Source organism: Etheostoma cragini, chromosome 11, assembly GCF_013103735.1.
Source record: "Etheostoma cragini isolate CJK2018 chromosome 11, CSU_Ecrag_1.0, whole genome shotgun sequence".
In the NCBI taxonomy this organism is placed as follows: Eukaryota; Metazoa; Chordata; class Actinopteri; order Perciformes; family Percidae; genus Etheostoma; species Etheostoma cragini.
Window position 1 is genome coordinate 19,617,700 of NC_048417.1, and position 13,478 is coordinate 19,631,177.

At 39.2% G+C, this 13,478-nt stretch overlaps 2 protein-coding genes across 3 annotated transcripts in view; one reads left to right on the plus strand and one right to left on the minus strand.

Annotated features, from left to right (window-relative positions):
• The window catches only part of LOC117952534 (TSC22 domain family protein 1-like), a 30,509-nt gene extending 24,193 nt beyond the window's left edge, over window positions 1-6,316 (plus strand). For both annotated transcript variants that reach the window (XM_034884891.1, XM_034884892.1), the window contains 2 exons: window positions 3,975-4,026; window positions 5,716-6,316. In XM_034884891.1, coding sequence (XP_034740782.1) covers window positions 3,975-4,026; window positions 5,716-5,985 — 322 coding nt within the window. In that variant the 3' untranslated portion in view covers window positions 5,986-6,316. The remainder of the gene's footprint in view (window positions 1-3,974; window positions 4,027-5,715) is intronic.
• A 902-nt stretch (window positions 6,317-7,218) lies between these two features.
• On the minus strand, window positions 7,219-12,555 carry serp2 (stress-associated endoplasmic reticulum protein family member 2). The gene is made up of 3 exons (XM_034884893.1): window positions 12,351-12,555; window positions 9,237-9,309; window positions 7,219-8,357 (listed from the first exon to the last, which is right to left on the minus strand). The coding sequence occupies exons 1-3, from the start codon at window positions 12,432-12,434 to the stop codon at window positions 8,317-8,319; spliced, it is 198 nt and encodes a 65-aa protein (XP_034740784.1). The 5' UTR covers window positions 12,435-12,555; the 3' UTR covers window positions 7,219-8,316.
• Between the last annotated feature and the right edge of the window lie 923 nt (window positions 12,556-13,478).

Here is a 13,478-nt window from a genome sequence, read left to right on the forward strand (position 1 = left end):
TAACGTTAGCGATGTTGTAGCACTCCCACTTTTTGTATGGTTTACATTTTTGTAAGAGTTTTGTAAAAGAAACTGCACTGAAAGATAGAAATTTACATGTGGCGACACATAGTTACTAGTTTGTTAGGTACAGTACATGGGCATTTGTTGTGTTAGACTACATTATATTAAGATGTTCCTAATCTGTTTATGTAATTTCTTTCTAAATAACACTTAATAATATTATAATATACTTCTTATATGTATATGTTACTCATTCTCCATTTTTTATTCATAGTATAATAAAAGTTAAGTTTTGCAAATTAAACATTTTGTACAGATGTAGTACAGTCTTGAGTGACCTCGAACGTTGGCCTGCATACATTTTGGGTTATTCCTCACTTAAGTTGTGGGCAGTTGTTTTCAGCAAAGCAGCAAGTACATGTATCAATAAAGCAGTATTTTGTGAAGTTTTCATCTCCACCAAGCATCACAGTAAGTCTATAACAGGTCAGCTCCGCTGGTGGAAACCAGACATGGTGATATTGCAATAGAATTGAAATAACGTTTATTGGTTATGAAGGAAAAGAGCACTGTGTTAATATCTTAACTGGAAGAAATTAATTAGTCTCAATAGTGCAATGTTTTTAACACCAAGGACCATGTTGGAAACAAGCGTTCACACTTTAACATGTTATCCTTTTGGATTATGTTGTCTGTTAAATCCAAAATAAATCAAATAATAATAAAAAGTAACTTGGATCCAGTTGTTTTCTAGTGTGTTTTAAAGCATCTTGCCCTTGGCATGTGCCCTATTAAGTGGAACATCATGTAATTTTTCTCTTGGCTATCTGCTTGAATAACCAAGTATAGCCAAGCCTCTGTGTGCTTGCGTGTATTTCAGAGTGTGACCCTGTTGTGGGTGTTATTCCTCAAGAGCTGCAGTTGTACTGGCTATTTTGGTCTGGATAATTAACTAAACCCTTCCTTCAGTCAAAGATGAGACCGGAACAGATGAGTGTGGCTTAGCCATTTTGGCTTCTTAAATAAAGTGCTAAAGTGTTTGACCGGGATCACAGGTGAGCATCAGCTGACAACAGTACAACTATTCAGAGGCTGTCTTCCTGGTACTTGTGCTTAATAAGCCAGGACTGCGCTGTGATACACAAATTAGCTAATCCCCACTTTTTAAAGGTGTCTACTGACTTTTAAATCACTTGGAAACTCTGTGTTTTCAGGACAAGTATCTGCCCCCTCTCCCATTTTCTTTTCAGTCTCCATACTACTTCTAGATACCTCCAGTATCTTCTGTGGCCCTTACCTACCCGTCACCTTTCCTCTATTGTTCCTCATGGTTGCTTGATGCCACACCAGACCTTGTTTTAAATTTGATTGGCTTAACATTTGACTTTTGTCAATGTTTCAAAGATTTAACGCAATTCTTAATTGATCGACCTTATCTTAATAGATAATTATGTGAGAAAAATAATGAAAGTAGGATTTCTGTATTTGTTTTTCTTATGCTGAGGTCTGTGTGTGCGTGTGTGAGTGAGTTTAGAGGCAAGAATGTCAAGAGTGTCTACACATGATTTTAGGTTTACATGGAATGTGTCAGAGTGGCCTTTTAGACTGTGTAGGGAGGTGTGGGGGAGGGGGTCTTATTTAGAGGATGTCTGAGGTGGGAATTTCTGTGTGGAGTAGTTGTTTTAGGTGTGTCTGTCTGACCAAGGTACTCCCCACACTAAAGGCATGTTTGGGTGTGTGCTAATGCTGTTTGAGTCATTTTTACCTTGTTAATTTCCCATGCATAACATTGTCTGAAAGACTTTTGATAGATGTCCAATATCCCAATAAAATAGGTCATACAATATCTGGCAAAAACAGCTGTCAACCTAGTATCTGCAGGAGTTTAAAATTGCATAAGATGTGTTTTAAAGAGTTTAAAGTCAGGGGCAGTCCAGCCATTGCTTGAAAATAAGCACTGTTGCATTGAATATGTCTTGGTGCTACAATGGAGTATGTTGGCGTTTTTAACTTTTTAATCTGTCAAAGAATGTCTGTATCAATTAATCCCTTTATATAGCATTTTAAATGTTTAATATTGGACACATATTTAAGGTAGCCAGTTGGATTTGATTGACAAAAACACTCAATTATTTTTGATTCTGACTAAATTTAACCAGTTGGGATTAACGTATATCTTGTTAGTATATTTTCCCCATTTGTACTGTATTCATCTACTTTGCACACAAGGTATTTAAATAAGTCACCCTTTGCACCTTCTCTGGCACACAGCCTAAACACCTAGATGTTGCCCTTTGTGACCAAGATAAGATTTGATTATTTGAAAAGACATTTAAATGTTGGAGGCTTGTTTTGCCAGGCGTGCTTGATGATGTGGCTCAGCCACACAGTTCTGCAGTGCTGTACAAGGCCACATGGGGGCAACATACGCACAGTCCCGATGGCACTCCATGGATGTCCAGAGCATTTGGATTGACCACCTGCCAATGGTTTATTTCTATCTGATTATTATCCTGGATATACAGCTTGCGTTGCTATAGACAGTATGGATAATGTTGATTTTTAATCACTTCTCTTGTGGGTGGTGTCAAACGTTGGTATGTTTTTTTTGACATCCAGTTAAGATAACCATAGCCTTAGAATAGGCCTACTAAAGTATTGTTCCCAAAACAGGCAATTCATTTTGTAGAAATGGCTATAGTGTAACAATGCGGTGGTAAGCACATTTTAACATCCCTAAAATTGAGGTAAATGATGCAACAACAAAAAAGCATGAATGTGCATTTGATCAAATTGTTTAGAGTTACTAACATTCTGGAGACTAATGGCAGATTCCACATATCGTTTTTGTTTGAGGCACTATAAAACCATATTATTAGCCGAGGGATTCCCTGATACTGGTCCTCAGGGATGAAAAACACTTCGTCGTCGTATTATGGAAATAAAAACATGATCACATCTCGAAGGTTCCTGGTTTAATCATGTCCAAGGCAACACTAGTGGCGGGCACATTCACATTTAAACAGAAGCCGATTAATGTGTATTGTCTCTGTAATTCAACCGCCCCAAAAATCTGGCCCTTCCCCTGACTTGTTTTTCAGTACTACTGCTCTTTCTTCTTCCTTTCCCATCCGGTTTTCCCCGGTTCCATCCACCTACTTCTTGTTCTTGGAATATATTATGCAGAAATGCGTCAGCTGAGCGGCAGGTGGGGGCGTTCCTGAATAGATTATTCCAATAGCCTCTCTCTCGACCAATCAGGGCCCGCTCTTTCGGCCGTCGCTGTATGAATTATGCGTGCTTGTCCAGAGCTGCAGATTTTTGTCTAGAGACGAGATGAGCTGACCTTGGATTGTATTCGTACCGCTACGGTCGGTGCACGAGCTTTAACGGACAGATTGTATCGATTCAGCGCGTGTGGATGTGCTTTGCGGAGCTGGTCTCGTGGAGCTCCAGTCGGGACACTGGGCTGTTCGTTAAAGGACTGTAAAACATGAACAGCATGAATACGCCGTGCTACACCGTGGCTATGGATCTAGGCGTCTGCCAGCTGAGACATTTCTCCATATCGTTCCTGTCTTCTTTACTAAGTGCCGACGTGAAGCTCGACAATAGGTAGACTAAATGCTGAGTGTTGTTCTGTACAGTCCGAAGCAGCAGCGTCTGTATTCAGGGCTCAGTAATGTCTCCGCTGTGTGATGGAGGGAGTGCTCAGTCGATGGATGCTACAGTATCAGTACACTCAGAGGCCACACAGACATAAACTCTTGTTGTTTCACAGAAAAACCAGGCCGTTGATTTTATAGACATTTCTAGAAGCTTCATGTAACGACCCACATTTCTAGAAAGAGAGCGAGAGAGAGAGAAAGAGGCTGGTTCTCCGTAGGCTGCGGCTCCATCGTTTTTTACTCAGGTTACATCGCAGTTGGGTTTAAAAATGTTTTATTAATTTCTCTTTTCTTCTTTTGCAGTTCGTCAGGAGCCAGCGTTGTGGCCATAGACAACAAGATTGAACAAGCAATGGTGAGTTTTCAACTTGTTTCTTTCTTTACACTGTGGGAAAGAATGCCTTTTTAATCCTTACAATATAACGAAATGAATGGATGTGTGTGTGTGTTTGAAAGATAATATTGTGATGAAGTAATTTAGGTTATATTGCATTCCGTCTCATGCTCGCGTCTGCGTTTTTTAATATGTTGAATGTGTTGTTACAGGGACACCAGTGGCAATACAATACCTACGTAAACAGTCCTGCTTGATTTGGAATTTGTATTTGAGTTAAAACAATGGAATTGTGCTGAGAGTTTGGCATTCTGGAGCATATAGAATGTATGTCATTCTCTAATAGATTGAGTCTCACATTCTATTTCTGTGGCCTGGAGTCTTGTTGTTGAAACACGAGCTTCAGGTTTTCAGAATTGTGTGCATAGTTTCTTTTCTTGTGTGCGTACAATAGAAAAACCACTGTACCGACAGCACTTTCTCCAGGAAATGTCACGCCAGACACCCAGTTTGTAATACTGCAATTATAAAAATATAGCAATCTTTAGCAGGCCATATGCTCTATCATTGTGATACCTACATACTGTTTATGCTGATGTAAAAGTGTATCTAGCGTCCTCTACACAGCAGAGTAATGGTAGCTCCCTCATACTAATTTAACCAGTTTGAGACAACATCATGTTAAGTAGTTTTTATTTCACTTTTTGTAATAATGCAATACATTTGTTGGATCATTAGTGGTATTTAATTATTATTTACGGCCCTTTTCCCATGGAACGAAACGCAGTTTTATTTTCGCTTTCAGCCTGTCTCTGTTGTTGTCACTGCAGCTCTGTTGCTAGGCAAACTTAAAGGCTCTCGGCCTGGTTATAAATATCTCGGCCTTTGATTGGCCCACACTTAAATGGGGGGCAGGGTTAATGACGTGGCACCCTGGGAATACCGGTACTCCCATTTTCTCTTTATCATTATTTGTATTAATATCAACATCGTAGCCTAAATATTGCATCACTTTAAAATTTCTGTTTCCACTTATGTGATTATGCATGCTTAGTTTGTATTCATATTTCTTGAAATATTCCGGTGGTGAAATTTCACATATAATGCAGAAAATTGTCTGTATTCCCTCCTGTATGATGCCATGATGACTAGTTGTGACACAGTTTGCTTATTATCATTAGTGTTATTCTTTGATTTAAATTGGGGGAGGGGTAGTGACCGGTTTCACATTGTAACAGATTACAAGCCCAGGAAGTGCAACACATTTTAAGAAACTGCTTACCCATATCACTATAAAATCTGTGAGCAGCAGTGATTTTATAAGACCTTTTATATTCACACCGGATAAGCCCAAGATGTATTCTTCTTCAAATTTAGGAAAACTCGTTTATGTGTCTTAAACATATGTTTAATGTTTGCGATTTTGCCTGTTTGCAATATATTGAACAGATTTTTACGTGTACTTTATTGTCCTGTAAGTTCAGTTTACCACCTTTGGGGCCTTGACCGCACATGGGCTAGCCTAATATATATAGTTGTTATTTGTGTTAGATTTTTCATAACCTCAGAAATTAAATATATTATAAACAAACAAACACATACAATGCATCTGAAACATAAAGATTGGGCCATAAATTAGTGCCTAACTTTTCTTTTATGTGAATTTGACAATATATTTCAATCATAAGCCCATTTCTGTGTCTGTCTCAGGACCTGGTGAAGAGTCACCTGATGTATGCCGTGCGTGAGGAAGTGGAGGTCCTGAAGGAGCAGATCAAGGAGCTGATTGACCGTAACTCTCAGTTGGAGCAGGAGAACACCCTGTTGAAGACACTGGCCAGCCCAGAGCAGATGGCCCAGTTCCAGGCCCAGGTTCAGACCGGCTCCCCGCCTGCACCTTCAACCTCTGCCACACCAGGACCTCCAAGCACCGCTGCACTTGCTCAGCCCCCCTCGCACAGCGCTGGCCCGTCGGCGTAGCCTGGTCTGCACAGAGTGACTGACTTTCTGACCGTTTTTCAGTTCTGCCACAGCAGCAGAGCTAAACCTTGCCTTCTACAGCAGGAGGTTACGCTGTTAAGACAAGAATTTGCACATATTTATCTCTCAAAAGGATGCAGCCAGCGGGACGTGTGTTGCTTTACAGCACAGTGGTGGAGGGGGACAATCTTGAGATGCTTTGTGTGGGTGGGTGGGTGGGGAGAGAGAGAGAGACAGAGAATTGAAAGAACATTTGCCAAATAATCCTTGGAAGAAACAAAACAGCTTATCAGTGGCAACAATATACTTAGCTATAGATAAAGAAAAATCACTGTGCCTGTGTCTGGATTTTAGGTGATGTCATTTTTAGAAGGCGATGGAAGAGTAGGAGGTGAGGATTGTATTAGTTGTTACCTTTCTTTTGCTGAATGGTGTAAATAAAAGTCTCTCTCAAGGCTAGGTCCTAAAGTTACAAGCGGAGAGATTTAAGAGAGAGAATAAAAGCCTTCTCAGAGTGACAAATGAAGAATGTGAGCAATTATTATGACACAGTCCCCATCTGGAATGGGGGAGGGCGTGGGAGGGTATTATGAACTACACTGAGCATTGACGACGTTTCTTCAACTGTGGGTTGGTGGGATGAACAAACCGTGGTTTCTCACGAAGATGATGATGATATTCTATTTCAATATTTCACTTTCAAGCTTCTCGTTTCGCCCTCGACGAAGCTCATCATTGCCGTTTTCTCAACCCTGCAGTGGCATGTCATTTTAACCTTACTTGATAGGGTTGAGATATTGGGCTAAGCTGCATTTTTTTTTCCCTAAAAGTTTGATGGGCAGATGATGATGTATATTTCTGTATAGTGTAAGTACCATGTAAAATAGTGAGGAGAAGGAGAACAAAGGCTATCCTAGTCACACAGATTGACAGCGGGTGAGCGGTGAACGTGCTGGTCTTGCCCAGTCTGTGTCGTCTATTTTTAATGCTGTATTTTCAAGACTGTGGAAGGACTGGAGTTTGGGTTATTTAACTGACAATACACAGCCAACCAAATTGTCCATATCCCTTACTGCAACTAAAGAACTCTTACTGTAAAATCATTTTCACTTAGCTATTTTTATTTCTGAATTATTGCACCATTTCTTTTATTTGACAGTGAAATACTTTTGGATGATCAATATCTTAAAACTGAAGATACAAAGAAAACACCAAATACAAACTGTAGAGATGTTTTTTTTTTTTTTTTCATTATCTGTATCAGTTGTATTCTCATGTTCTGTGCATGTTTCTGCTAAGACCGGATGAGATATTGTAACATACATACCACAATTGCACTCGACAGCTGCACTTCACAACTTTCAATAAACGTGCTTAAGGAAGAATAACCACCTGGTCACCATCTCTTTCTTATTCTCTCTAATGGCTGCTGAGCTCGGTCAGTCTATTGGATGCGACAGTGCAAATGTGCACCAAGCCTCCCAAGTGCTGACAGTTTGTCTCTATGAAAATCCCATCACGTGTGGAGTTATGCTGCTTTGTACATGCATGGTGTGCATTGTCCTCTGCTTCAGGGCGTTATTGAACCTGTCTGTTGGTGAATCCTCCTGTTTGCAGTGAGGTAAAAGCCACAGCCAAGTGGTGTCTGGGTTGAAGCTGCTACAAGAGGATGGAAGTTCATAGATTAATTTTAAGGTTCAACTAAAAAACAAAATCAATAGGTAACTCTTAAATGCCTCACCATTTCTTTGGAGGTTTCTCTGTAATTTTGCACCACTGAAATGCAGACAATATAACTTGTTTGCAATACTTGGTGTGTGTGGGTGTGTATTATTACAAATCAGAAGTAAAACTGGGTGCTTCCTAAATGTTGGACATTTATTTGAAAAAAGATTCTTCTCACATAACACAGACGAATACTTGAACAGACCGATATGGCACATTGTCAGCAGGAGTCACTGGCCACACACACTCTCAAATCAGCAGTCACAACTTCAAACACACACACACACACACAAACACACAGGTGCCAAGGGAGCAATGAGACACACAAACGTTGTCCAGCCGGCGTGGTTTTAGACTGTCAATAGAAAAGTTGTCTGTACCAGAGACTGCAACACTGTAAACGCTGATCGAGGGTAGGCAGATGTCCCCAGGAGGGGTTGGTGGAGGCAGTGGTTGGGGAAGCTTCTCTCTCTGAGGTCTGCTGGATCCGAAGCTTTGGCGTCAGTCTCTGGGCCTCTGGAAGGGGTCAGGGGTGTGCAGGTGCAGGCTAGCCAGGCTCAGTGAAGGCATGAGGGGGGGTGCGGGAGTCCGGACGCTTCTTCTGCATCACATCCCCATTCGGATGCTCTGGATGATCTGAAATATGGCTGAGAGCACAACCAAAATACAGACACAAAGCTGTCACAACCAGCATGTCCATAGGCTTTTTCAAGTTCTTCAACATCTCACAGTAGGACAGCACGGGTGTAAATAATATCTTACCAAATGAATAATGGCTGAACTCCATTTAGCTGCATCAATGTCAGGCCCCTGGTATCCTTCATGCTGGCTCACTGTCACACTATCATGGCTTACTCAGACACTACTATCTTACTACCATGTTATCTTAAACCACCAGCATATTAGCTACATTATTTTAACCCTTGTGTTGTCTTACCGTTAACCAAGAACTTGAAAATGAATATTTTTATGTGCTTTTTTCTTTTTTGTCACTTTTTCTGATTTGTGTGTAACTTTTTCCATCTTTTGGCGCTTTTTTAAAAACCTGAGCTGGTTTAATAATGAGTTTTACACTTATTCTTGTAATTTATGGTCAACAAACCTCATTTATATCAATTTAGTTTTTAGTTAAAAAGGCAGAAATTATGAATTTCTTTGATTAATCGCTAAGATCAGAGGATGTTGAGTGGATCACAGAGGGTGGATGTCAAAGTTTAGTCCGGATACTGTTTTGAAACCATTAAAAAAAAAAAAATTCAAAGGCTATGAGATTAAATAAAAACACCCAAAAATTCAATGAAAGAAATTATTAATTTCACCTGAAGAACGTATGGAATCATCCATGTTACTTTTGGGCAATTTGGTTGAAAGAAATCCATATTTCTGATATAAAACACATTGAAACGGGTCAATTTGACCCAAGGACAACACAAGGGTTAATTCCATATTAGCGTAACCAACCACTATATTAACCGCAGTGGTTTATTATCAACAAAGGCAAACACAGGTATGTAAAAGGTGCATACCTGATCCACACACAACAAATACAAAGAGGGCAAGCAGCCAGGGACCCACAGGATACTTCTCCTCTTGTGGTCGCTATAGGAAACACACACACACACACACATATATAGTACATTAGCATTACTGCTACAGATGGTGTAGAGCGAAAGTAAAACAACTTTGAGCGTGGATAGATTTACAAAAAGGTTTCCCATTTCCAACCACTGCTTTTTGCTTGGTCACTGTTTCACCTCAAACCTGCCACCACAGATTATCTTGTCTGTGATGTTGCTGGCCAAAACGTCCACAATAACAACGTTGTGGGTGCACTGAACAGTGTCTAATTATATGCTAAAAGGCTCTGAGTTAGCTGGGGTTTATTTTCCTCAAATTGTGGCATATGTGGGAAAGATGATTAGAACAGAAAGAGTCAGTCAGTCGAGACTGTTTGTGAGACCCCAACAGCTTCGACCAGATGATGTCATCTGTTTGAATGTTCTGTTCGTGCTGCTGGGGAGGGACGTTGTTAGTCACTATGGGAGCAAATTTCTCACGGTTTCGGTCTTTTCCACAAAAATAATGAACTGTCCTTACCAGATGGTATACAAGCACTGACACCAAAGCCAACTTCAACTCACAATGATGTAACTGTTCTAAGCTGTACTGGAAGCAGCGATCAAAAAAAGGGATGGATACAAACCAAAGGCACCTAACTGAATGACAGCTAGGATTTTATACACCAGCTGATGCAATTACTGCCTTAATCAGCTGATCGTCAAAAGGCTGTAACGATATGCCACGCATTAAGATCAATTAACTCAAATTGTCAGTTCATAATGAGTCTAGTTTACTCTAAATAGCACTGCATTTTATGCACAATTGATCAAAATAAAATGTAATATCAAAATCATAATTTTGGCTCACTGATGCTGGAGGAAATGGAAAACGGAGCCCGAGCAGCCTTGATATTTTTAATAAAGGATGTTTAAGGTCAATACCGATACGAATATTTGGTTATTTAAAAATCCGGTATGCCAATATATTGGCCGATATACTGTACACTGTATGTATACATATTTTTAAATCCATAAACGCGTTACAAAACAAACAGATTTCACTAACATTAGTTATTTGTAGTCACTAAAATAATATGATTATAATTTAAACAGAGGAACATCAAAATATATTAAAGGTCTGACAAATAAAATACATAAAAATACAAACTTGAACGTCCTTTGAACAAAAACACATTAACAAAAAAAAATCTGTGTTGCTAACATTGACGTTGTAGAGCTCCCTCTGGTGGACAAACTATGCAACGCCAACACTCATAACATGGTTGAAAGTCCGTTTTTATTTTTTAAATATTCATTTATAACAATCATTTATTTGTCATTATAAATGATTCTGATGATTGAATATTAGATCAGGAAATGCCTAACATCGGGCTCTATTCTATATGCTACTGTTATAAATATATTCAGTGCAAGAAGAAGAGGAGGATATTACATTGTCCCTACAGGTTAATTATGGTAGGCTATATCTAAATAAATAAACACCCTTTAATACAAAAAACATTATTTAAAAAATATATATATATACATGTATAATTCTTCTTCCCCTTCTTCTAATGATGAAATAATATAGCAGAGGACAGGTGGAAAAATCTTTTTTAGTCACATATTACTAAGAATTGCAAGATTTTACAATTCTTGCAACTGATTTCTTGCAAAGATTTTAAAGTGGAAACATTTTAATAACAGATTCAAAAGAAAGATGGCTCATATTCCATAGAGAGATAAATGTGCTGCTCTCGAGCTTTTGATTGTATCACACAATCCTCCTCAGCCTTTCCTTGTTGACTTCGGAAACTAAGAGAACAGCTACTACAGGAAATGGACCTTGTGGTGAGTTTGTTTTGTCAACTGCTGCTACCGAGGTCAAGAATGAACTTTCAAGGTCAGCCTTTAAAATTCCTTAATCAACCCATTGTTTCAGCACAAGACATAATATTCATGTAGCCTTATGCTTATTAGCCTCAATACGTTCCTATCAGAATTACATAGGCAACATGAAGTTGCAGCTAATAAATCCAAACTTCTGATGCTGTGTTATGGCTCATAAGCCTCCTTATGTTTTGTGATAATGTTTTTCTTGAGTAATGAACTGCTTGTTATATTACAAGTTACTATTAGTCTATTACAAACAAATTCATGCATCATCATTTTTTCTGAACTCATGTTGCTGTATTAACCAACAAAAATTCAAAAGGTATTCAATGTGCTGTTGTTTGGATATTTTGTTACTTTTTAAAGTGTTTACTATAGCCTTTACATTACAATGTGGCATGTATTCAATACATACACAATGCAATACACTTTTGCATTATTGCACTATTGTCTCAACCTGTGAAGTGTGTATACATTATTTGTTTTGTTGTTTGTTTTGTATGAATAAGCGCATTGTTAGCAATACGATCCAAAGCAAAATTCCTCGTATGTGTCCTCATACCTGGCAAACAAAGCTGATTCTGATTCTGATACATTGAGCAGGAGCACTGGTTTCAATTATTTTCCAGCTGATATCAAACTCCCTGCTCATCTTTTATTCTCACTATTCTACTCCAAACAAAGTAACGCGCAGAGTGAATCCAGTGTGAATAAATTACATTTAAATGAAACAGCTCAGCTTGGTGGGTCATGATGCAAAGGGCTACTAAATATATCAAAGAGGAGGTGGCAGCTCTGAGGTAAAATTTAGCTTGTTTTTTTCTCTTTCTGTGTGTGTGTGTGTGTGTGTGTGTGTGTGTGTGTGATTGTGAGACTGATGGTTAAACAACCATTCGGAGGCTATATGTGATAAGCAGGATACACGCGGCCAGCTGGCATCATCATCATCATCATCATCATCATCATCATCATCATCATCATCACCATCATCACCATCACCATCACCATCATCATCATCACTGTCATCATCATCATTATCCTCCTCCTCATCATCCTCATCATCCTCATCATGATCATCATCATCACCACCACCACCACCACCATCATGCTGCTGTATTCATACCGGAGTGAACGTCACCTATCTGGGCTAAAGTCATGCTGGCATCTCGCTGTCAGTTAACGGCTCACCAGCGTCTTGGCTACGTTTCCTCTCTGCGTGATGTTCTTGCTGTGTTTCTCGTTGGCCATGCGGATCCTCTGTTTAGCCACCATCTTCCGGAACGATTATAAATACCCGGGATAAAATAGTCTGCTTTATTTGCTGAAGCTGCAGGCTGTCGACAGCACCCCTGCATCAAGCTAGATGACACAACCACACCGGATGTGTGAGGCATTTTCTTTCAAATTACGAACATGGAATATTGGTGGACGCTGATAACATTTCAAGAGAAGGCAGGGAAAGACATTCCATTTGATAAAACTACACAAACCGGATTTGAATTCGCCACGTCATTTTATCGTACTTTCCAAATTCTCAAACCAACTCATATTTAATGTGGCTTCATGTAACCTTTATTATGAAGGGTATCACAGGAAATGACATGCTTCATTTTAGTAATCTTCACCCTCTGCGCCTGAGCTTGTTGCCAGGAGCGCGCTCCTCTGGTCGATTATAGATTTGTATTGACAACTTTCGGGAAAAGAATAAAACAAAAAGTTTAATACGTCTATTCTGCCACTATTATATGTTTTAGAAAGTAAACCCACAGACAGAGAACACTGTAGTGTGTAGATCCCCGTGGGAAATTCGTGTGTGTGTGTGTGTGTGTGTGTGTGTGTGTAAGAAGGGGATCTGACGATTCAAGAACTCTGTGAAAATGTTTGCTTGGGCTCATATTGGTCTCAAACTTAAAGCTATAACTGCCTGTATGTATTTATTCATTTATGGTAGGCCTGTTATATCACATTTCTGTCATACAGGCTAAAACAAGAGTGACAAGTTTAAAAATAAAAGAAGGAAAAAAAGGAAAGAAAAACAAAGACAGGAAATCCAAATATTCTCCTCAGGTAAGTAGTGTTTCATGAAGGTAGGCGTTATTGTAGGGCTGTTGTATTAAACTGTAATGGTTTAAGTTATGGTGTACTTTATAAACTGGAGTGTATTTGGCATTATGGGTTGTTGTTTTTTATACTACCAACAGGGTGAGATCTACTGAGACATGTTGTGGTAAAAATATGAGAACCCCTCTCTAGAGCTCTGACTACAAGAATAAGTTTCTTCCGAGGAACATTCTGGTGCATATTTGTATGTGACAA

What these genes read in the sequence shown, in the direction of transcription:
- serp2 (XM_034884893.1), bottom strand. Translation starts at nt 12,434, where the DNA reads ATGGTGGCTAAACAGAGGATCCGCATGGCCAACGAGAAACACAGCAAG. An exon ending in GAAACGTAGCCAAGACGCTG is followed by an intron (nt 9,310 to 12,350) that starts GTGAGCCGTTAA and finishes TGTTTCCTATAG; the next exon opens with CGACCACAAGAGGAGAAGTA. An exon ending in ATTTGTTGTGTGTGGATCAG is followed by an intron (nt 8,358 to 9,236) that starts GTATGCACCTTT and finishes TTGTGCTCTCAG; the next exon opens with CCATATTTCAGATCATCCAG.